The sequence below is a fragment of the Protopterus annectens genome, chromosome 11.part0, assembly GCF_019279795.1.
Source record: "Protopterus annectens isolate FY-2018-M chromosome 11.part0, PAN1.0, whole genome shotgun sequence".
NCBI lineage: Eukaryota > Metazoa > Chordata > Ceratodontiformes > Protopteridae > Protopterus > Protopterus annectens.
The window spans coordinates 315957992-315984468 of NC_056745.1; the positions used below are offsets into that span (position 1 = coordinate 315957992).

General features: G+C 36.9%; 1 protein-coding gene and 1 long non-coding RNA gene across 2 annotated transcripts in view; both read left to right on the forward strand.

Moving 5' to 3' along the window:
- Positions 1-26477, forward strand: part of LOC122815364 (dynein axonemal heavy chain 3-like) — a 4921723-nt gene that overhangs the window by 1425456 nt on the left and 3469790 nt on the right. Inside the window, exon 24 of the mRNA XM_044087818.1 lies at positions 8784-8982. Within this exon, the coding sequence (XP_043943753.1) occupies positions 8784-8982 (199 nt within the window). The remainder of the gene's footprint in view (positions 1-8783; positions 8983-26477) is intronic.
- On the forward strand, positions 21904-22376 carry LOC122815365. Its single transcript, XR_006366950.1, has 2 exons — positions 21904-22012; positions 22283-22376. It is a non-coding gene; the product is annotated as an uncharacterized LOC122815365 (long non-coding RNA).

A 26477-nucleotide genomic window follows, 5' to 3' on the forward strand; every position in this document is an offset into this window, starting at 1 on the left:
CATCGCACACCCAACTTGTGGAGCATATGCACTAACAACATTCATCATTACACCATCAATTTCCAGCTTCATAAACATCACTCTATCCGACACTATTTTCACCCCCAAAACACTCTCAGCATACTGTTCCTTCAGGATAACTCCTATGCCATTTCTCCTCCCATCCACACCATGATAAAACAATTTGAACCCACCTCCGATACACCTAACCTTACTCCCTTTCCATCTGGTCTCTTGCACACACAATATACCAACCTTCCTTCTGTCCATCATATCATCTAACTCTCTCCCTATACCAAATGGAGATAAATACATACATAATACATATTTGTCATAGAACTTAATACTTCTGATAGTGTCAGGTTAGTTATAGTCACACATGTTCTCATTTCATACCTGTAAGTTGACTGGAGCAAAAGCTTAAAAATTCAAGGCAATACTCAAGTCTCTTGCATTTCACTCAAAATAAAAAAAGGAAAACATAAATAAAAACTGGTCTAATTTAACTCTATCCAAAAGTGGCATTACTCTTAAATATGACCAGAGACTTATAAGGTACATGAAATCAAAGTAAACAGTATAAAAATTGTTACATATACTATAAAATAATAACTTGTTGCTCTAACAATAACTGGTCTTTTAAAAGCAAAAGTATAGTACCCTAGGTACGGAGACCAACATGAGGTGTAGGTAATAAAAAGTAAATTTATTGCAATACATCATATTAATTTACAAAGTTGTAAAACATTCATTCTAAAAATTCTTAAAATTCATTACCAAAAATCTCATACAGAAAGGCTAAGTTCATTAAAATATTCATCAAAGTTAATGCTGAACCACCCTCTAGTGGTCTTCATGAGGAATAACTTGTCTAAAACAGCTTATAGCTTAGCAGATCTCCTCTCTAGTAGTGGAATTATGGATATATTATCATTTAAACCGGGAGAATTTGCTGCTTCCAAGGTGATTTGTCACCATAGTTCTCTAAATTCTATTTTTTCCTCCCATAATCCACCCCAGTTTCCTTTTTCACGTTTTTTAATGAACATTTTAGCCTTCTGTAGGAGATTTTTGGTAATGAATTTTAAGCATAAGTATTTATGTTTTAGAATGAATGTTTTACAACTTTGTAAAGTAATATGATGTATTGAAATATGAGATATTTTAAATGTTAAGTGTTTTATAATTATAATGTTAATTTATTGTGGAAAATAGATGAGAGTGATTTTGTATTACAGTTATTTAACTGTGTCTTATCAAATTCTGATTGTTTGTTTTAAAACTTGTGATTATATAAATGGTAAACAGGAAATGAGTTGTCATCTGAGGAAGTCTTTAGTCATGAGACAAAAACGCCAGTGGTACAAATGCGTTTATGTGTTCAGTTACTTGTTTAGTTCGTTCAGTTCGTGATTTATGCAATAAATTTACTTTTTATTAACTACACCTCATGTTAGTCTGCGTACCTAGGGTACTATACGTTTGGATTTATTAGTGACTTTTGGTACCTTATTCTCTATTCTTGGTTTATTTGTTACATTTGAGGAGGAGGTATGGAGAACGTTAACCTGCCTGAGGATGGAAAGGGGCAGGATAAGGTGGGCTAGACGCGAAAGCTGATAGGCCAGTTGAGAGAATTGATTGATTTGTTGACCCCCCTGAGCCAGTGTATGGCCTTGCTTTGCATGACAGTTTTAATTCAACGCCTACAGGAAGGAGGAACTGGTATACAGCTGAGAATGCGCGGGAATAATGGCAGTGGTGGTCTGCTTGGCAAATGGAGCGAAGCAAGAGTCCGGGATGGAAAATTGGATGGTACTTTCAATTCACAACAAACCCCTTTAGTTTTAAGGGGAGGAGATACTGAACAACTTGTAATTAATGGCGGAATGTCACAAATAACTCCAGGACAGCACAAACAGTCTGAGGCAGTAGCAACGGCAAGTACAACTTTTAGAAATGATTTGAAAGAAACTAAAGACTGGTTACAAGCAAAGTATTCATTTAAAATTAAGGACAATATTAATGTGCAGCCTGTTATAACTGATTCTTTCAATGTTAAACTGAACATAATGTCTAGACTTATGTTGAAATTTAGGACATTAGATATTGAAAATTGTTATTTAAGAGAATGTATTGCAGGAAGAATAGTCCCCAAAGGGCTACGTGTTTGGAAATATTCAAACAATGTGCAAACAGGTACTACATTTCATAAGGAGTTGTTAGAGGTTATTAATAATTGTGGTTTAGAAATTTTAAAAACTATTATTAAGGAAAACATCAGAATAAAGGACGAAGTACAAAAAGAAATAGAAGAGTTGGATCAATGTATTAAGGATGACCTAATGTTTACCATAAAGGAAGAAAATGAAAATAATTTTAATGTCAGAACAGAAATTGATAGGAAATGTGAGCAAATGGTTCAAAGAAAGTTAAAAAAAGTTTGAACATGATTCCAAAGAATACAAAAGTAATACATGTTATCCCATACCAAGAAGTTTTAGACAGAATGAAGTTTTTTATCCTGGCGAACAGTGGGATGATGGTAATGTGTGGTACCATGATAGGGAAAATGATAATGTGAATAATGAAGTGGGTGACTTGGAGACCATAAGTGAGTACCTGCCATTATGTAGATCAGAAAGATTGATGAAAAAAATGGAGTATCAACAATCAAATTTTTATTGGAGGGGGGAGAAGGGGGAGGGGGAGATACTAAGGAATGATGATATACCCCATACCCAAACCAACTTTAGTGAAACTGGTGTGGATGATTGTAAACATGTGTTGGATGGTTTTTGCATTTACAATTTTAGCAAAGTAACATGTGTTAAGGACCAAAGAAACGGATGGTGCCAAAAAACCCCAATAAAACTGAAAACAAGCACCTTGAATCAAAGGTGGCAACCGGCTTTAATAATAAATAATGAATTACACGAATATTCGGCTTAGTCAGAGCCAGTACAGTACAAAAATACACACAAGTAAACAGTAATTAACGTTCACAATAAGAATCCCATTTTCGTCTACAACTTCATCAGATACCCTATAAAACAACCCTCTGAGATTTTAAAGATTCCTTAATTAACTTTTGCCCAATAGAATGCATTGCATAATTGGTTATATAATCAATTGTCTTGCACATTCAAAATTTTAAAAATTTTAAAAAAGACAATCCACACTACATAAAACTTTTACAACATGAATTCACATAATAAACTAATAAAACAATTTTCAATGTCCCTATCTGATAAAATATACTTGTTTGTTAAAACTATAGTACAATAAATATATAATTGTAAGTGTACAATATCTTAAATAACATTCTAATAATCCCCTCTATTGATAAAATCAAGTAACTCTACTAAAATGCACTTTTTTAAAAAAACTTTTAAAATACTTAATAGTTTTTCATAAGTCATATTTTCTTATGGATTGTAGTTTCCAAAGTTTGGCTGATCTTAATTTCAACACTGGAAGCAGTGAAATCATGTCATTAAGCCCTGGAACCCTAGTAGCATGCAATACCAACTGCCAATATAATTCCCTATATTCTACTAGGCTTTCCCACATGCCACCCCTTGGGTCATTTTCAACAACTTCTAGTACAAAGAATTGGAATTTAGCTTTATTACATGTTGTAGTGTGTTTGTATAATGCGTTGGTTTCACGTTTAGTCCTAATGTCATACAAATGTTCATATATCCTTTGTTTTAATTTCCTTTCACTTTTACCAACATAAAACGATCCACATTCTCTGCATACAGATAAATAAATAATACCTTTGGTGTTACAGTTAACATATGTATTTAATACTAGTTTTCTTTTTCTTACTGACAAATAAAACTGTTCATCCATCACTAAGTAAGAACAGAAACTGCAGGTTCCACATTTGTATAAACCCTTTTTTTTACTCAAAATACTCTTTGAACCAAGTCCATTTCCACCCCTTTATAATACATTTTTAATGGTATTTCCTTTACGATAAATATATTTAGGGTCATTGTCAAAAATGTACCTTAAATCTGAAAGTTTTGCAAAATGTTTCCATTCCTTATTTATAATTCTCCTTACCAGTCCAGACTGTCCATCATATGTAGTTATGATACCTGAACTGTAATTTTCTTGTGCTTTTTCTCTTAAACTGTTTTCATTGTCTGTAAGTATTTTACCTAAAATTGGAGCAAATCTACCATTCCTTCCTTCCACTACCTCTTTCAATATCTGGTCTAGCAGGTCTGCTGGGTAGCCTCTGTCAGCAAATAATCTCATCAAAACTTTACTTTCTTCATGAAAAATCTTATTGTCTGAGGTCATCCTGCTAAGACGTACTAATTGACCTTTCACTACACTTTTTTTCTGATAATGTGGGTGTGAACGCTTGTAGTGTAGGTAGGAATTGGAAAACGTCCCTTTTCTAAAAATCCTAGAAGTGAAACCATCATCTTTTTTTTTAATGTTCACATCTAAATAATTCAACTCATGTTCATCAAATTTATATGTAAAACGTAGAAAACTAGTCGTGTTCTTGAGGTATTCTGTTAAAGACTCAAAGGTTTCTTTGTTCCCCTTCCATAAAAAACACAAATCATCTAAAAATCTACCATAAAAAACCCATGAATCTCTGTATGCGGAATTTAAAACAAAGTTGTTTTCTCAGAAGGCCATAATAATATTAGCATAAGTTGGGGCACAATGTGCTCCCATTGCTACCCCTTTAACTTGTTTAAAATATTTGCCTTCAAAAAAAATAAAGTTGTTCTTCAAAATTATTTCCATCAGGACAAGTATAGTTCTAAATTCATTTTGGGTTATCGCCTGGTAACCCACTAACATCTCTTCAAACCATTCCAATCCAACATCATGTGGGATACTGAAACAAATCTACCACATCTAATGTTCCAAAAGCCACCGTCTCAGAAAATAGAGTGATTAAATTTCTTCAACAAATCCCAGGAATCCTTCAAAATATTGACATTATTTTAAACCAATCCCTTTGTTTTTAAATCAACATATCTTGCTAAGGGTGCTGTCACCGAGCCTTCTACAGATACTATCGCTCTTAAAGGGGGGGTTGTGACATCCTTGTGTACCTTTGGGATACCAAAAATGGGGGCTACTTTTGGTTTCTCCACATTTAAATATTTGAATGTATCTAAATCTATTAACCCCTCCATTAATAAAGCATTCAAAAGCATTCGTATTCTTTTATATGCTATATTAATCTCATTAACAGATATTCTTGTATATCTTTCCGAATCATTTAGTATTTCCATCATTTTCCCTTCGTACATAATATGATCCATCAATACTACTCCCCCACCTTTATCAGGCTTCATAACCCTTAAGGTTCTATCTTTACTAATTTCCTTAACATGTGTTAAGGAACATTTCAGCTTATTATCCAAGGGTTTAAAATTTATTCCTCAAAAAAAAAGGTGATCTCACTAAGACATTAATGGATATAAAAATGATTACCAGAAGAATTAATCTGGGGCTGATCTTACCTTCAGGTTCTACAGAAATAGATTTAGGATTGAGACGAAAGAGTATATGTAATCCAACACCACACCCCCAGTTAAAAAAACTTCGAAAAAGTAGTTGAAAAGGAGTTAAGAAGGGAATTTAGTCAAGTTAGATACAAGCCAAACTTGATCGATAGTGAGAGAGAGGTGTTAATGGAATTAAAACTAATTCTGAAATTAAGGTTATGAAACCTGATACGGGGGGAGGAGTAGTAATGATGGATAACATAATATATGAGGGGAAGATGAATCAAATATTAAGGGATAAAGTTAAATATGTCAGTGTGTCAAAAAATGAGGTAAATAATGCCTATAAAAGGATTGATGTCACATAAGAGGATATGTTCATGGAAAGTTTAATTGATGAAAAAATGTTAAAGTTTTTAAAAGTAGAGAAACCAAGGGTACCATCCATATTCGGGATTCCTAAGACCCATAAGGACGAAAAGGACCCACCCTGAGGCCGATAGTATCGGCAGAGGAGTCAAAGACCCTTCCATTAGCAAAATACGTAGACAGCAAACTTAAAAAACTATGGGCTAAAACGAAAGCTATTTCAAAAGATTCATGGGACCTTTTGAGAGAAATAAGGCATGATTGTTTCAGGATGATTTAATATTTATCACTATAGATGTGATTGATTTATTTTCAAATATTCCCTATGGAGAAGGTATGAATATGTTTGAGGAAACAATTTTTGAGGATACTGAGTTGAGTCATAATGAGAAGTTGGCATATGTGGGGTTAATGGAATTAGTTTTAAAATATAATTTTATATTTTTAAATGTGAATTTTACCAACAAGTTCAAGGTGTGGTGATGGGCGCAGCTTGCTCCCCAACTTATGCCAACCTGGTATTAGCAACATGGGAGGAGAGATTTATATTAAATTCTGAATATGCAGTAAATTGGACCCTCTATAAGAGATTTTTAGATGACATAGTGATTTTTTGGAGTGGGAATAGAGAAAAGTTTGATGAATTTATAGGCTTTATGAAGAGTACAACCACCTTTTTGGACTTTACATAGAGTCTCTCAAAGGACCGACTTCAATATTTGGATGTTGAGGTATATAAATACAATGGTAGGTTTGAGTCTAAGATTTTTAGAAAGCCCACCTTTTGCAACTCCTTCCTTCACTACAATAGTGCCCTCCTCCCACATTTTAAAAAGAACATAGTAAAGGGATGATACATTCAAGGGAGCTGAATGACCTCCTTGGATAAAGATTTCCAGAAAGAATGTGAAGTATTGGAGGGGTTCTTTTAGAAAGGGGGTATCCAGTTGACTTAGTGAAGGGGGTTATGGCAGAAATAAATCTTGGTAGACAAAGTAATTTTAAGCCTATTATAGGACAAATTAGATATGAACAAAATAACACAGAAGTTGGTCAGGAGCATAATTATGGAGGAGCTTTAGCGCTGGAATACAATGCCCTAGCTGGCCTCACAAAGAGAATTATGAACTCCGAATGGGGTAGATTTGTATCTATCTCGGATTTGGAGAAGTTATCTAAGGAACCCTTGAAAGTTGTATACAAAAATTCACAAAGTTTGAAGAATATTTTAGAAAATGAGGGGTAAGAATATTATAATGAATAGAAGGAGGATAGGGATATACAAGTGTGACCACTGCTCCCAATGTAGGAACATAGCAAACAGAGACAGAATTTTCATTGAGAGTAGAAAGAGATGGGTTACAGGTTTGGGTTACTATAACTGTGAGTCCATGGGGATAGTGTACCTTGCAGTTTGTGTAGAATGTAGATCCTTCTATATTGGAAAAACAGAATGCAGGTTAAGGAGATGGATCTACGAACACAAATATGACATCTTGAGTAAAAAGGAGACACATGCTTTATATAAAGGTATGTAAAAAAGCAGATTTCACTTTTTTTGTTGTGGAACAAGTGAAAAAGGAAACTAGGGGTGGATTATGGGTGCAAAAAATTGAATTTAGATAACTATGGTGGCAAATCACCATGGAAGCAGGAAATTCTCCCGGTTTAAATGATAATATATCCATAATTCCACTACTAAAGATGAGATCTGCTAAGCTATAAGCTGTTTTAGACAAGTTATTCCCCATGAAGACCACTAGTGGGTGTTTCAGCATTAACTTTGATGAATATTTTAATGAACGTTTTAGCCTTCTGCATGAGATATTTGGTAATGAATTTTAATAAGTATTTATGTTTTAGAATGAATGTGTAAATATATAAGTATCAGTAATACATTTTTACATCCTGACACAGGCAGGGAATATGTATTTAACATTTCAGCTACATGTGCTTCAGAACATATTATTTATTTAGCTCAATGTTCAGTATGTTTTTATTTATATGTGAGAAAAACAGATAGAGCCCTTAAAGATCGTATCAAGGAACATATGTACCAGATACAGAAAAAAGTGATGTTAGTGCATTATCTAAACATATTAAAGTGAATGACAACACACATAATTTTACTGTTTTAGTTATAGGTAAAATATATGACAACACCAGAATGGGGGACATTAGAAACAGGACAGAACAGCTTAAGACAAAATGGATTAAAAGACTGAAGGCAGATATTGGGCATGGGTTAAACGACAGGATACCCATAAGACCAAAACTTAAAGTAAGACCATTGAATAAGTGAAATGTTGTCATTTTATGACATGCTTACGTATATTAAGTATTAGAGATTTTTAACAGTATATGTTTATATTTGAGCACATTTTTATGTTTCTATATTTATATGTGCATTTTTTATATATGTATTCTTTATACATGTGTTTTTTATGTGTTTGTTATGCGTTATACGTTTTAGAATCATGTTTACACAGTGAAGGACTGAATGTTTTTATTTAATGGGGGATGTTTCTTTAAGATGATTGTGACTTAATTAGCTGGTTCAAGGTATATAGGTTACACAGTAGACAGCATGCATTTGTATCTGAAGAAGCAGAAGTTATCTGTGAAAGCGCTTATACGTCTGTGGGTTGAATAAAGAAGAGTTTTTTTTACAGTGGAACTACCTGTCATTTTTTGGACTACAAGTGTTTTACATTTAATTGTAGTTTTCCTGGTGGACTGAAGCCTTTAGTAAGGAAGGTGTGTTTTATTTACAGAAAATATAATGTATTTGAGTAAGAAAGTGCAGTAATATATACAGATATATACATACATTTATTTATCTGAAATAATTTAAATGCAAACTAATGCAGCGCATTTATGCAACAATAATAGTAAAGGTTTTGTTGCACTATTTTTTAACAGCTCACGATGTTGTCACAAAGTTAAACAAACTTGGAATTTGCAGCACTTCTGACTTTAATTGGATCGCACAGCTGAGATACTACTGGGAAGAACACAGTGTAACTGTAAGAATGATAACAACTGCAGTGTCTTATGGATACGAATATTTGGGAAATACAGGACGACTTGTTATAACACCTCTCACTGACAGATGTTACAGGTGAAGGTTTTAATGATTCTTAGCAGTCTAAATTGATTTATTTCTGTAAAATGAAAACACATCTTGTTCTTTATAAACCCTGTAGAATAGTTCATAATGAGGAAGGTAATGTAGTTTTTTTTACTTTTAATATTTAATAGTAGAGCATAATAATCACATATTCTGCTTTGTACTCTGATCTGCTCTGAGATTTACAGTATTTCAATATTGTTTGCCACAAGTGCAAATATTCTGTGTCTAGACGTTTGTACCTTTACAATTTTATGTTAAGGTTACAGCCAAAGAGACCATTGAGAAGCCCAGGTGCATCACATATTGCTGGTGTAAGAAAAATAGTGTACACCACTAAGAAGATTTTCCCCACAAACCCCAGAACAAAATGTCAATGATCTAAAGCATTATCTATGATGGTTTTAAAGGCTGCTAGGGAAGTACCCTGCTTCTTTTGTAAGGGTAGACTATTCCAGAAATATGCAATACTTTGGTTTAGGTACCTATTGCTCTATCTTGTGTTGCTGATGTTTAGGTTTAATTCTCCAGACCAGGTGTTTGCTCTACCACTGGTTATATTAAAAGGGGTTCAAAGAGTGATAGGTGATTCCAAGCATATGTTCACAGAGGAGTTACAAAGAAACTTTACCCTGTAGTCTTATAATTGATTACCCCTTTATGACCCAATCAAGTCACTAAACCAAAATGACAAATGGAAATCTGGCCTCAGCTCAACTGGAAAACATAGTTAAAATAAAATAAAATAAAGCAAAACCTATAAATAAATTAAAAATACATGCCTTGACAAAATATTTAGTTTTAGTAACAAAAGTGTTTGCATATTTCTCATTTTTGATTTTATATATATATATATATATATATATATATATATATATATATATATATATTGATAGATATATATAAATATAGATAGATATAGATATATATATATATATATATATATATATATATATATATATATATATATTGATCTGTTCTGTGATCCCTGCTGTGGAAGACACTCTTGACAAAGTGCAGCATCAGAGAGCAGAGGGAAAAAACTCTGGCTGCAATCCTCACAATCATATTCAATAAGGGGCATGGGCAGTTGCTGGAGCTGGTCTGGATTGGGGCAAACCTCTCAACCTCTTAGCGCAAGAAACCTGGACAAAGCCTAACATAATGGGGGAACAAAGAGGGACACATTTTAAATATTGCTGCTATAAACCTAGAAAGCTGCTAGAATAACAGGATTTGTGTTAGCTTGCATTCTCTGAAAGATATTCAGTCTGAAACTCAAATACGTGTCACTATTTAGTAATTTTAATCCTTAGATCATTCCAGTGATTTATCAAAAAAAAAATAGTTTTCATGAGGAACAGACCAAAAATATGAGACAAAAATCTGGACTTTCTGCGAAAATTTGTACAGTTGAGAAGTATGGATTGGGGAAGGAGTGGAAAAGCTCTACCTGTTCACATTTCAGGAGGAAAGGGTGTGGGTGATGTGCAGAAGAGGATAGATCACTTAGTTGGGACTTCTTGGATGCAAGGACTTGGAGTGGTTATCTTGCTAGGAAGTGTTTGGACCATGAAGGCATGCCTGCTGATTGGGCAAGGTCATCTCATAGGCTGCACCTTATGCCTGCATAGTCACTGGTTTGATGGCCACATGAAAGGGTTAGGCAAGTAAATACCTACCTCCATTCAGCACAGTGATGGTTCCCAGGCTCACCTATCATCGTATCTTGCTAGGTAGCAGAGTGAAGTCCAGGGAGTGGGGTGCTGGTGATGACCTGTACAAAAACCCTTGGGATCAGGGTCATGTGTCAGCTGGATATATGACTAGTTTAGGCAAAATGGCTGCAACACTAGTTGCCCTGGCTAAATCTAATTGCTACCAGTTTGCCCTAACCATCATTATGACTTGCTAGTTGTGTTGCATTAAACCATGTACAAAACTATGTGACTTAATAATGGCTACGATGAAGACTTCTGCAATATTACCTTAAGTAGGACCCTCTAAAACAGACCATAAGGAAAACATATTTAAGTATTTGTGGGTCTTGTTATAAGTGAAGGCAGAGGAAACTCGGAGACTGACCAGACCAGTGAATGGCTACAGATGCCACAGTACTGCAGGTGTTGTACCAGATATTTACAGTAAAGTGTGAGCTGAATTGCAGGACCAAGGTATCAGTAGGACAAAGGTATCAGTTAACTGTATATTCTAGGTCCCCATATTGAAGTAGAGTCTCAAGGTTTGAATAGTGTCTGAAAGGAGAAAATTGTTGATACATGTGGTAGGAGCTAGTTTCCTTTGATGGATAGCTGGGCTCACTGTGAGTATCTCAACAATCTGAGTTGATCTTGAAGAAAGAATATTGCTTCTCTGGGTTGAGAAAAGTCCATTGAGTTAATTTTGGTGCCTTATGAGGATAACACTTTGGGGTCATGTATCAGGCATAGCTGAATGGAATGAAGCCCCATGGCAGAACATGGAGACACTGAAGGCATTATAGGGTCTATATTAAATCAGCGAACACTTAACAAAGTGAATGCTGATTTATCAACCCCATGTAAGTGAAACCTTACAATCCTAAACATTCAGAACAGCGATTTTTTTTTTCCCAGGGAAAAAAATTGCTGTTCCGCAAAGAAACTAAATAAATAAAAATAAAAACTTCAAAACATTACATAAAGTAAGGGGCTTCGCCCTCCACACTCCCCTATGTGGTGGGCTTTGCCCCCCACACCCCCTTCTACTTAAATATACCAACTCCAAAATTGCACTACAGTAATGAAAACGGCAAAGTAATGGAGCTGGCCAAGTGATTTCTTTCCCAGGGAAAGAAATCGCTTATATGCCGTTTTGCTATTTTGCTGTTTCGTGCTTTCAAGTTCGATCAAGACGCATTTGAGGGATTGCATGTTCGATTATATAATAGGAACCCACATTATATTGCCTGCTTTGTGTTGAAATGCTTAAAATTCCTGGAAGATGATCTGAAGACTGATGATAGGGATAGGGAATTCTTGACAACCCTGCTTGTCACCTCAACTCTCACCAGCTCAAGTGGTCCTGAAATGAATACATGGAACAATAGTTACAAATGACAATGTGTCAAATAACCAAAGTGAGTGAAAAAGTAGCATCCCTATAGGACCCAGTGCAGCAGCTAACAGTCAGATGAAATGTGAGGAAATCTTTCAGATTTTAGGCATGATCACCACTTGGTGGTCAAAACACTTTTTTGGCGGAGATCAAAACTTTCTAAAGAAACCTTTAATCAAGATCCAAATCCTCATAAGACTAACATCAGTAAAGTAAACAGTCATGAAAGATGCATTTCCAGAGAAAGTATTCAGTCCAAGAAATATCTTCATGTATAATACATACATATCAAAACCATGGTGCTCAAGAAAAGCAAACATGCAAGGATTATCAAAGAGAAATGTCCTTTAGATATTTCACTACCTCAGTTCCACATAACAGAGTTAAATATCATGCAATCAAACATTTTCCTAAAATTGCTACAATTAAGTTTAGTTGATACTTACATACTGCAGTTCATAACCCACTTAAAGGCAAAAATGTCCTTTTATTTCTATTACACGATAAGACAAAACATATGCAAACATCCTGGCAGGAACTAATTGCATCTGAAAAGGGTTGATATTCTTCCTGACAAATTGTTAATGATGGCTATTTCACAATATAAAAAGGTGTGTAAGTCTGAAAATATGGTGTGGGGTTCCTAATCACATGACCCGTGATAATTCATGTTTGCATTATTCAGCATGGAATAATGAGAAGCAGTCATTCATGTCCCTTTTACAAACAAATGATTTTTTTTCATGTTATATTATGAATAATAACTTCATAACCACCTGTCAAGAGCTTAGTTAGTCTGTACAAACAAACCAAACCAAAATACGACAAAGCAACTTGAAAAAAAATGAAAAGACCAAACGAGACACCTGCCAAAACAAATTAAGTACTTTTGTTCTTTTTAATGTAAACCTTAGAACTTCATCAGAAATAACCACTTTCCCACCACACACGCTATAAAAATAATCAGATGAAATCGCATGACATCAGCCAACCAAATATGTAACATAATCAAATATAAATTGAAATTGCATTTAAATAAACCTAATACATTTAAATATATAAACTATAAATATATCATACTTGAACAACTCTTTGAATATATAAAAAACACTTAATCGTCTTGTTTAATCCTGGTGCCTGATCAACCTGAAGCTTAATCTGCCAGGCTGATTCACAGCAGTCCAATAAAGTCTTAAAATCTCCTGATAAAAAGCCATCACCTAGCTGTTCCAAGACTGAAAAGGAAAACTTCTTAAAATTTGAGCATATCAAAGCATGCCTAGCCAAGGCATTATTATAATCTTTTTTCTTACTTGCTAAAGTATGCTCATAAATCCTTTTACCTAAAGTTCTGATTGTTTCCCAATATAAAAACAGTTGCAGGAATCTACATTTGATTTTATTACTTTATTTATACTTGATTGTTACGTATTTGGTTGGCTGATGTTGTCATGTGATTTCATTTGATTATTTATGTAGTTTGTGTGGAGGGAGAGTGGTTATTTCTGATGAAGTTCTAAGTTTTACATTAAAAGGAATGAAAGCGCTTAATTCGTTGTGGCAGATGTCTCATTTGTTTTTTTTTGTTTTTCTTTTCAAGTTGCTTAGTTAGTGTATCTCTGAATCAACTGCCATGCTTAGCCATTTGTAAACACATATGGGAAAGTAACAGATTTCTGAGGACATGAACTTGTGTCTAATCAAATTATCACTCACAACAAACTAGTTAGACTGTCCAGCATATTATACTGTTGGTCCTTGAGGTGTACATTGGTCAAACATATTTTCTCTCACTATGCATAAACTTTTTAGATTAGAAATTATTTTGGAGGGCAACAGTGAGTAATATCAATCCAATTCTTGACAAAAACTAACCCTCAAATATCCAAGAAAATGAAAAAAAGACACAAAGTGATGGAGTGTGTCCCATTTTCCTCTTAGTTATGCATAGTCTGCTCAGAAGGTACTAGATCACAGATACAAAAAGCCCCCGGCTCACAATTCCCAAGCAACACTTTATTTCGTGGAAGCATTCCATCACCAGCCTCTCCCCTAAAACCCATATATTGGTACAACATGATGAATGCTCCCCTTCGTGTAGCTATATAGGTTCATAGGTTCATACTAGGCTATCTGCCCTAGGGCATTTATAAGCCTAGCCAGAATGTGTTTGGCTTTCGCCACCCATTTTAAATTTATTTTGCTATGCCCTTTTTCGAGGTTAGTATACTGTGCCTCTGTCTAACAGTGACACAGAAGTGATACCCGGGGTAAACCTACGATCTCCCATCCACTCATCAAGATTCCTCTTGAAGAGAGTCAATGAGGGACTCTGCCTAACCTGGACTGGGATTTTATTCCAGAGTGAAGGGAGCCTCTGGGTTATGAATCTGTCCCTCCAGCATGTCCTATTTATTTCAGTGCTGAGGTTCAAGTCTCTCGCAGCATAGCTTGATGGGATTTGGATTTTCTGAGGTGCAGCATGTCCATTAATTCTGGGTTGGACATGGCTTTATACGTCAGGCACAGATCGCCTCTGAACAGGCGGTATGCCACTGAGAAGAGCTGGAGTTTCTTTAACCGGGCAGCATATGGCATCTGTTTGAGCCCTTTGATCCTCTTGGTGAGGTACATTTGGGGTCTTTCCAGTTGCTGCAGGTGTCTGGTAAGGTACATCCCAAAAGGGGCATTGTACTCAATTATGGGCCTGATGAGGGATGAGTAAAGAGGCACAATGACATCCCCTGATCTAGATGTGAATCCCTTCATGATTAGGTGGGCTATATAAAATGTTTTTCTAACCACTTTAGCCACGTGGTTGTCAAATGAGAGATTGCTATCAACTTGGGTTCCCAGGTCCCTAATTACTTCTTCTGTACTTAATGGATTACCACCTATGTGGTAATTTGTGGGCACTTTGTTTTTGCCAAAAGGGATGACTATACACTTTTTGGCATTTAGCTTGAGGCCATGGCTCTAGCACCAGTTGTCTGTTTCTATGAGGCCCTTTTGGAGGATGCTTGTGTTGACTGGAGAGTCGATTATGGCGCCCAGTTTGCAGTCATCTGCGAACTTGGTCAGCCACAGTCCTTCTGTGTTGGCCTGTACCTCCGAGAAATATATACCGAACAAGAGAGGTCCCAGGACTGAGCCTTGTGGGACACCACTTGTAACTGGTTTGGAGTCTGACATGGCTCCAGCAATTCTAACCATGTGGGTTCTGTCCTTGAGCCTGTTTGCAATCCATCTAGTGACATAGGGGTTTATATTTAAGCTGGTGAGCTTATCTATGATGCCCGAGTGGGGTATTGTATCGAAGGCTTTTGCGAGGTCCAGGTAGGCTGTGTGGACCACCTTCCCCTCGTCAATGGCCTTGGTGACTGTTTCAAAGAAATCAACCAGGTTTAAGAGGCAAGATCTGCCCTTAACTGGGTAGGATCCAGTGTTTGTAGGTCCCCAATATCTTTATTTATGAGGTCCATGATGATCCTTTCCATAGCTTTGCAGACCAAGCTAGTCAGGCTTATGGGGCGATAGTTTCCAGGATCCGTTGAGGCACCACCTTTATGGAGAGGGACCACTGTTACTGTACACCACTCTTTGGGCACATATCCTGTAGTAAGGCTAGATTGAACAGTAGTTTTATGTTTGGGTTTAGCTCTTCTTGGAGTTCATGTAGGACGCAGCCCGGGACACCATCTGGTCCTATTGATGCTGTGTTTTTTGCTTTGGAGAGGGCGGCTCTTACCTGAGCATCTGAGATGTCAGGAGGGCAGCACTGTCAGCTAGGATGTTGGCAATGTCTGTGGGTTCGGTGTATTTTTTGTCATTTTGGACTAATTCTGAGCATATCTGGGAATTACCACCCAGGTTCCTAACATAACTAAAGAAAGCTTTGTGATTATCCTTAGTGTCCTGTGCAATTTTTCTCTCGAAGCTGGCCTTAGACAATTTTATGTGTGCCCATAGTTTTTTGCTAATACTGATCAGTGATGCCTTCCCTTTTTGGGATTTTGCTCTATCATTTAGTAGCTTCCTCCTTCTATTGTATAGTTTGTTTATGGCTGGGGTCCACCAGACAGGACGTCTGCCTTTGGAGGATTGGGTCTTGGTTTTATTTGGGATTGCATGATCCATGCATTCCTGAAGGTGTTCATAGAATGCATTTATAAAGGATTCTGCGGTCTGTGCCATATTTTCCACAGGCCCAGGGGCTTTGAAGGATTCCACCTCAGTTTTGAGGAGTGTGAAATTTGCTTTAGAGAAGTTTTTCACTGTGGTTTTCTGGGCAGGGGGTGGGGTCGGGATGTGAATATCCAGTGAGATTAGTTTATGGTCTGATCTTACCAGTGAGGGATACACATCTGGTCTGGAGCATAGAGTCCCCATGTTGGTGATGATCAGGTCCAGTATGTTGTCCCCTCTTGTGGGAGTGGTAACAAGTTGTTCCATAGCATTTGAGTTTATAAATTCTAGGAACCTTTGGGCTAGGGTGTTGGAGCTAGAGTAATGCTCCCAGTCTATGTTTGGGTAGTTGAAGTCGCCCAATATAATGGTGTTTGGAGAGACCTTCATATTTTCCAGTGTTCTCAGGAAGGCCGAGTGGGGTTCCTGGGTTTGGGAGGGTGGTCTGTAGCAGGCTATAAACTGGAAGGCAGTTTTACCCACTGTTAGTTGCACATGGATAGTCTCTGATGCTTCGTGCTTTGCCACCAACCTGGAGGTGTGGGTATCTTTGATGAATATCGATACTCCCCCTCCTTTTGTGGTTCGGTCCAAGTTTTGGGGCCAAAAAGCATGGTATGAGGTATAACCTGGTAGTGCTGGGGTGCTCTTGGGAGCCCTGAACCAGGTTTCTGTTACTGCACAGATTTTTTATTTATTTATTTATCATTTGTTGACCGGGAATGTCCGACTAGGTTCCACAGATCCTGTTTTCAGCGGAGGCCCGGGGAGAAATGCTCCAAATGCATGTCTTTGGAATGTGGGAGGAAACCGGAGTACCCGGAGGAAACCCACGCGAACACAGGGATGTGTTCTCCATGCTCCATGTTCGATGTTCTCCATGCTAAGGAGAGTTTCGAGTGCATGTATCTTGAGGTTTAGACTTCTGGCGTTGAGTAGCATTACTCTTAGTTTCTTATCCCTTGTGATACCTATGGAGGTGGATTTGTCTTTTGAGCCTTGCCTAAAAAAGGCACTATGGGGGTAGCAAGAGCCTTTGCCAATATCCGAAAGCCCAGGGGTGACAGGTGCAAGCTGTCCCTAGTGAAGCATCGTGGCTTGTCGAGCATATCATCCCAAGCTGACAGGCATTGGATCCCCTTTGAATGACACCAGTACTTAAGCCAATTGTTGAAATTGATCATCTTGTCTTCATATTGTGGCATCATTCTTGATGAGGGTAAGATGCTATTCAAGGTCAGGGTCATACCGGCCTGGGCTACATGCTCAGAGAGCTCCGTTATGTCTCTTTTCATGTAGTCCAGGGAGGTACGTCTCAGGTCATTCACACCAGCAAGGACAATGACTGAGTCATATTTGTACTTGCCTTGGAGTGACCTGAGGGCTTTTGTTATGTGGCGGATCCTAGCGCCTGACAGGCTGCTCACCGTGACCCTCTCCTTGTTCAGCCTGGTGAGCGGGACATCAGTGTGCCTGACGATAGATTCACCTATTACAAGTGTATCAGGTGCGTTGTTTAGTCTTAAGGGCTGTGACTGTTCAGCACACTGGCTTTGTGAGATATGTGTTGCACGTGTATTGTTTTGGGGTAGCGGCTGCTTGGGTGTCTGCTTTGGAGGTCTCTGCTGCTTCGGCAGATCTTTATTTAGAGCCTCCGAGTATGTTTTTGTGTGATTATGTGTTTGGTTTGCTGTCGCGGTAGGTCTATGTGAGACTGGAATTGTAGTGAGTGTGGTTTCCTTCTCCTCCTGACTGGTTATGCCAGTACTGAGTTGAGAGAGCTTAGCCTCCAGTTTGGCTATATGGTTGCATCTCTCACATGTGTTGGAATTTGTTGGGAGGAGGAGAGGGTTGTCTGCGTACATGAGGCAGTTGTAACATTGCCTCAAGATTCCCAGATTCACCAGCTGGACTGGAGAGGAGATTGACAACTGACCTTTGGACATGCTAGAATAATATTGGGAACTCCTTAATAATTGAAAACCAGGGCCAGTGGAGAGTGAGGGTGTAGTGCTTTTAATTTTTAGTGCTGACTTATATAATTGCTTTAGTGAGCAAGTGCCAGGTAACTTAAGTGCAATGTGTTACAGGTAACTTAAATGCAAAAACGACAAACAGTAACTTTCTTTCAAGTGAAACAAGGAAATAAGAACAGTAAGCAATGCAGATATCACTGGTGATCCAAAAAGCGCTGAGAAGCCGCGTATTAGGTGGAATTAGCGTTCCAGGGAAATAACAAGCAAACAAACAACAAGCATATAAACAAAGCTAGATTCAGCTGGCCTGGATCTAGTCTATGCTACAGCAAACAAGGTGTACCAATTTCAGTAAGATACAGCTCAAATATTCAGGCACTATAAACCTTTAACCAGAAATTCCCAGCTCAGAAGGGTAGAGTCCAGCCTCTTCTCCCACAAGAGTGCAGACCACAAACCTTCTTAATGTAAAATAACTGGCCTGAAGCCCAAGTGCTTAAACCAGAACTAATACACTTTAAGAATAACAGACACTGGGCTCTCAATCAACAGTTCCCAACTTAGAAGGATGAAAGTTACCCATCCTGCCACCACAGTGCAGACCACAAACCCTCTCAGTGCAAAACAACTGGTCCGAAGCCCAAGTGTTTAAACCAAAAGGATTAGAATGAGTTACACCAAGCAGTAATAAATACAACTGAGTACTTTTAAGACGATGCAAAAGTAAAAAAGTAGGTAGAAGCACAAGTACAGTAAAAGCAGATAATTTTTTTTTTCTGAACAAGTGCTGAGATCAAAGAAACAGATTTGAGTGCTGAAACCAGAAAACTGGCTAGTTATAAGAAAAAAAACTAAGCTACAAGGCTTCCCTCCAACACAGAAGGGCTTGGAGGCTCAGAAGCCTACAAATAGTCTATACCACTTAACAGGAAAGGTAGGAAACAAGCTTAATTTTTTTTTCTGTTTCCCAGATGCTCTCTTTGTACACAGTAAGAGTGCCTGAAATCAGAATATGATCTCATTGCACTCAGTTGAGTGAGAAAATGAGATGGGCCCAGAAGGAGTATCCAAACACAAATTTACAAGAGGGGCGGGCAGTTGCAAGGCCACTAAGATTAACACCAAAACAAAAACAGGGAGGGTGGGTGGGACTAACTGAAGAGCAGAGTGAATGAGAACAGAGTGAAAACTTCCAGTTCAGTTAATATTCCTTCCACACAGTTAAAATCAATTTAAATACTGTATTTTTTGAAAAAAAAGAGCAGATAAAGATACTTAAATTCTCTTATACGTCCAGTTGAATATAGCAAGTTCTTAGCTGGCCAAAGCTGAGGTTTTTAAGCAGAAAATATTTCACACTGTACCACTTAAATAGGCAAGGACAGGAAATCAAAGAATGTGACTACCCCCACACCTGTAATTACTAGCAAATAACAAAATTCAGCAAACACTGACTAACTTCCAGTTCAGCTAATATTCCTTCCACACAGTAAAAATCAATTTAAATACTGTATTTTTTTGAAAAAAAAAAGAGCAGATAAAAGTACTTAAATTCTCTTATACATCCAGTTGAATATAGCAAGTTCTTAGCCGGCCAAAGCTGAGGTTTTTAAGCAGAAAATATTTCACACTGTACCACTTAAATAGGCAAGGACAGGAAATCAAAGAATGTGACTACCCCCACACCTGTAATTACTAGCAAATAACAAAATTCAGCAAAAACTGACTAACTACCAGTTCAGCCATTATTCCTTCCACAGAGTTAAAATCAATTTAAATACTGTATTTTTTTGAAAAAACAAAGAGCAGATAAAGGTACTTAAATCCTCATATCCGTCCAGTTGAATATAACAAGTTCTTAGCGGGCCAAAGCTGAGGTTTTTAAGCAGAAAATATTTCACACTGTACCACTTAAATAGGCAAGGACAGGAAATCAAAGAATGGGACTACCCCCACACCTGTAATTACTAGCAAATAACAAAATTCAGCAAACACTGACTAACTTCCAGATCAGCTAATATTCCTTCCACACAGTTAAAATCAATTTAAATACTGTATTTTTTGAAAAAAAAAAAGAGAAGATAAAGGTACTTAAATTCTCTTATACGTCCAGTTGAATATACCAAGTTTTTAGCCGGCCAAAGCTGAGGTTTTTAAGCAGAAAATATTTCACACTGTACCACTTAAATAGGCAAGGACAGGAAATCAAAGAATGTGACTACCCCCACACCTGTAATTAATAGCAAATAACAAAATTCAGCAAACACTGACTAACTTCAAGTTCAGCTAATATTCCTTCCACACAGTTAAAATCAATTTAAATACTGTATTTTTTTGAAAAAAAAGAGCAGATAAAGGTACTTAAATTCTCTTATATGTCCAGTTGAATATAGCAAGTTCTTAGCTGGCCAAAGCTGAGGTTTTTAAGCAGAAAATATTTCACACTGTACCACTTAAATAGGCAAGGACAGGAAATCAAAGAATGTGACTACCCCACACCTGTAATTACTAGCAAATAACAAAATTCAGCAAACACTGACTAACTTCCAGTTCAGCTAATATTCCTTCCACACAGTTAAAATCAATTTAAATACTGTATTTTTGGAAAAAAAGAGCAGATAAAGGTACTTAAATTCTCTTATACATCCAGTTGAATATAGCAAGTTCTTAGCCAGCCAAAGCTGAGGTTTTTAAGCAGAAAATATTTCACACTGTACCACTTAAATAGGCAAGGACAGGAAATCAAAGAATGTGACTACCCCCACACCTGTAATTACTAGCAAATAACAAAATTCAGCAAACACTGACTAACTTCCAGTTCAGCTAATATTCCTTTCACACACTTAAAATCAATTTAAATACTGTATTTTTTTGAAAAAAAAGAGCAGATAAAGGTACTTAAATTCTCTTAGACGTCCAGTTGAATATAGCAAGTTCTTAGCCGGCCAAAGCTGAGGTTTTTAAGCAGAAAATATTTCACACTGTACCACTTAAATAGGCAAGGACAGGAAATCAAAGAATGTGACTACCCCGACACCTGTAATTACTAGCAAATAACAAAATTCAGAAAACACTGACTAACTTCCAGATCAGCTAATATTCCTTCCACTTAGTTAAAATCAATTTAAATACTGTATTTTTGAAAAAAAAAGAGAAGATAAAGGTACTTAAATTCTCTTATACGTCCAGTTGAATATAGCAAGTTCTTAGCCGGCCAAAGCTGAGGTTTTTAAGCAGAAAATATTTCACACTGTACCACTTAAATAGGCAAGGACAGGAAATCAAAGAATGTGACTACCTCCACACCTGTAATTACTAGCAAATAACAAAATTCTGCAAACACTGACTAACTTCAAAGTCAGCTAATATTCCTTCCACACAGTTAAAATCAATTTAAATACTGTATTTTTTTGAAAAAAAGAGCAGATAAAGGTACTTAAATTCTCTTATACGTCCAGTTGAATATACCATGTTCTTAGCCGGCCAAAGCTGAGGTTTTAAAGCAGAAAATATTTCACACTGTACCACTTAAATAGGCAAGGACAGGAAATCTAAGAATGTGACTACCCCCACACCAGTAATTACTAGCAAATAACACAATTCAGCAAACACTGACTAATTTCAGTTCAGCTAATATTCCTTCCACACAGTTAAAATCAATTTAAATACTGTATTTTTTTGAAAAAAAAAGAGCAGATAAAGGTACTTAAATTCTCTTATACGTCCAGTTGAATATAGCAAGTTCTTAGCCGGCCAAAGCTGAGGTTTTTAAGCAGAAAATATTTCACACTGTACCACTTAAAAAGGCAAGGACAGGAAATCAAAGAATGTGACTACCCCCACACCTGTAATTTCTAGCAAATAACAAAATTCTGCAAACACTGACTAACTTCCAGTTCAGCTAATATTCCTTCCACACAGTTAAAATCAATTTAAATACTGTATTTTTTTTGAAAAAAAGAGCAGATAAAGGTACTTAAATTCTCTTATACGTCCTTTTGAATATAGCAAATTCTTAGCCGGCCAAAGGTGAGGTTTTTAAGCAGAAAATATTTCACACTGTACCACTTAAATAGGCAAGGACAGGAAATCAAAGAATGTGACTACCCCCACACCTGTAATTACTAGAAAATAACAAAATTCAGCAAACACTGACTAACTTCCAGTTCAGCTAATATTCCTTCCACACAGTTAAAATCAATTTAAATACTGTATTTTTTGAAAAAAAGAGCAGATAAAGGTACTTAAATTCTCTTATACGTCCAGTTGAATATAGCAAGTTCTTAGCCAGCTAAAGCTGAGGTTTTTAAGCAGAAAATATTTCACACTGTACCACTTATATAGGCAAAGACAGGAAATCAAAGAATGTGACTACCCCACACCTGTAATTACTAGCAAATAACAAAATTCAGCAAACACTGACTAACTTCCAGTTCAGCTAATATTCCTTCCACACAGTTAAAATCAATTTAAATACTGTATTTTTTGAAAAAAAAAGAGCAGATAAAGGTACTTCAATTCTCTTATACGTCCAGTTGAATATAGCAAGTTCTTAGCCAGCCAAAGCTGAGGTTTTTAATGTGTTAGCACTTACATTGGAGTAAGTGGTATTTTGGTAAATTGTGCTTAAGTAATTGAAAAAGCATTTGTGGTCTAACCAATTCATATGTTCACATTAGTTTAATTTATTGCTAGGTTTCATATTTGTCATTGCTCTGCCAGCAGCTACAGATATTCCCTGTATCACATTAATGAACTATGCACTATTTGCTGATTTAAAAAAAAAATAATAATAATTGTTAGCATAAAGCACTAAACCAGCTTGCTTAACAAAAGTAATTATTATTGCACTCCAGTTGTTAATTCTGCATTTTCTATACTAGGAAAGCATAACAGCTGATTTAAAGGATGTTTAGGGAGCTTTGTAACAGATGCTTTAATGTTCTTTTGGCTTTGAACAGTGGTTGTTGCTCTGTTAAACTGAACCTCACTGTTTTCAATTTGCTGGCATTTTTTCTTCACTTCTTTGAAAGACTGTCTATTTTGTATGTAGATAGGTATTGTAAGGAAGTACATGGCTTAGTTTTGACTGTTAACTTTTTTCTGAGACAAAAAGAGACACAGCTGATTAATTCAGGCAATGTTATTTATGCCCTTGCACTTTTGTTAACATTTGTGCTTTAGCAAGGTTAATTAGTAATATTTCTGATAATTTTCAAAAAAATAGTATTTGGTTAACAATAATGCTGACATATAACAGTTGTATTATCAGAGTGTGCAACATTGTGTTAGACCTTATTAATGAAAACTGGTATTTGCTTATAAATCAGTTAATATACAATTTTTGATGTATATGAGATTATACTAGATACTTGGCTATTTAACACTGTACCTCACTGTACTCACAAGCAACAGTGTTTATAATGGCAGTATTCAAAAGTTACTAGTTCCATTCTATCTAGTTGCATATATTTTACTGTCAGTGTTTAATAATATAGTATATGCTGCTTGCCTCCTATTTTCTTGTTGAATTGATTAACTCTTTGTAGCTATGCACTATATATTCATAATGCTTGATGATCAAATGTCTTTTAACTATGCAGTATTATTATATTTCTCTCTATATCTATATATATATATATATATATATATATATATATATATATATATATATATATATATATTGCAAACATTATCATGTTTTGATACAGCCCATTTCAATGATAGAATCTACCATAGGAAGGGCTAATCTGCAGCTAATGCACCCCCTCAAAAAAGTATTAGTCTTTTCTAGATTAAAGGATAACAACGGGATTCTGTTATTAAATGCTCAATGTCTCTGCACTTTTTATCCCTATCCCTGCTATGAATAAACAACAACACAGCATTTACAATATTTTAAATTGACTGTTTCTCTCCACTAGAACAGTACCTTACTGTACTGTGGTGGTTTCACATCAAATACATTTGTATTCTGCCCTGGAAAAGCTTGCTGCAGTCTCCAATTCACTGATGTCATCAAGGCCACTGAATACAGGTAGTTTTCTGGCCAATTCCCTCCCCAAACTGACATCACCATGACTGTCCTAAAAACTCACCCATGCTGTGATGTCACAGTTCTCTGGTCCTTCCCCTACCCATACAGAAAGTAAAGGATAGAACAAGAAAAAAGTATACGAGTCAAGTCTCCTGCTGTGAGCTGTTAATCACAGGAAGTAACAGCTCAAATTACTCTTAGTACTTTGACAGCTAGGGACGTTAGGTGTGAAAGGAGATGGGAAATGAGTCAAAGTAGTACAATTCATGCTTCAGAAAAAACTGCAATTTAGCCATTCTAAAAATAAGCACTACTAAAAAGCACTTTGAAAGTCTGTTTTGTGGCATTTGCACTGTTTGTGTTTTAAGTAGTTATTGAACAGTATGAAATAGGTTCATAGGTGTGTACTAGGCTAATGGCCTTGGAGCTTTTACAAGCCTAGCCCAAAGGATTAGCCTGGCATCGTGCCACCTGACATTAGTTCCCAGTGCCTCTATCGAGTAGAGCTACTGGAGTGATCCCCAGGGTGAATTTTCTATTTCCCATACACTCATCAAGATTTCTCTTGAAGAGGGCCAGTGAGGTGCACTGCTTGACATGTATGAGAAGTCTGTTCCATAGCATGGGCACTCTCTGGGTTATGAATCTGTCCCTCCAGCGTGTTCTGTTGATTGTGGCAAAGAGGCTAAGGTCTCTGGAGCATGTGGTGCGGAGGGATTGGGATTTCTTTAGCTGTAGCATTTCTAACAGAGCTGGGTCAGACATGGGTTTATAAGCCAAGCAGAGATTGCCTCAAAGTAGGCGATATGAGACAGAGAATAGTTTGAGTTTTTTGAGTCTGTCCATATAGGACAAGTGTTTAAGGCCTAGGATCCTCTTTGTGAGGTACTTTTGCAGCCTTTCCAGTTGTTGCAGGTATCCAGTGAGATACATGCCAAATGGGGCATTGCACTCGATGATTGGCCTAATGAGGGAAGAATAGAGAGAGACAGTGACCTCTTTCATCCTGGATTAAAAACCCTTAGTAATGAGATGTGCCACATGACCACAGTGGCAATGTGGTGGTCAAAAGAGAGGTTGCTGTCAACCTGTGTTCCCAGATCTCTTATAACACCTTCTGTGTTCAGTGGACTACCATCGATGTGGTAATTCATGCGAACTGGGTTTTCCCAAAGGGGATGACGACAAATTTTTTGGCATTGAGCTTAAGGCCTTGGTTTTGACACCAGTAGTTGATCTCCGTGAGGCTTTTCTGTAGGATGTCAACATCACTTGAGGAGTTAATAGTAGCTCCCAACTTGCAATCATCTGCAAGCCTTGTCAGCCAGAGTCCCTTTGTGTTGGCCTGGACTTCAGAGAAGTAGGTACCAAGCAGGAGAGGACCCAGGACCAAATCCTGTGGGACTCCACTCGTGACTGGTCAGCAGTCTAGCTTAGAATAACTGACTCTATCTGTGAGCCAGTTTGCAACCCACCTAGTGATATAGGGGTTGATGCCTAGCTTAGTGAGTTTTTCTATGATTCCTGAGTGGGGAATGGTATCAAAGGCCTTGGCCAGATCAAGGTAGGCTGAATGAACCACCTTGCCTTCATCCACAGCTTTGGTGACTGACTCAAAGAAGTCGACCAAGTTGAGCAGGCATGATCTACCCTTCCCAAAACCAAACTGTGTGGGATCCAGAGTTTGAAGATTCCCTATATCCTTGTTTATTAGGTCCATGATGATGTGTTCCATAGCTTTGCATATCAGACTTGTTAGGCTAATGTTACTTAAAACTAACTGACTGAAAGACAGCAGTGTATGCATGTAAAATCAATGCAGTGACAGGAGCTTTAGGAAGAAAGAGGCCTGCGTGATGTAATTTTTTCAGACAAGCACTGCATTGTGGGATACCTAGAGGCAGACTAAACAATCAGGATCACTTCAAGATGTTAGACCCCATGTGGTCAGACTCAGAAATTATGTATAAAAATATTTAAAAACCTGTAAATAGTCCCAGAGTGGTGTTAAAATGTAGGAAACACCAAACCATGATGAAATAGACATGTTTTTTTTTTTGAGTCTGTGGGTACGATTCTCTTTTAACTTAAGTCTGTATGATTTTTACATTTGAGCCTTGTCTTCACTGTCACCCCCTGAAGTTTTTCAGTTTGTGGGTGTGTAATCATTCTTGGCCAAAGCTGTTTCAGTG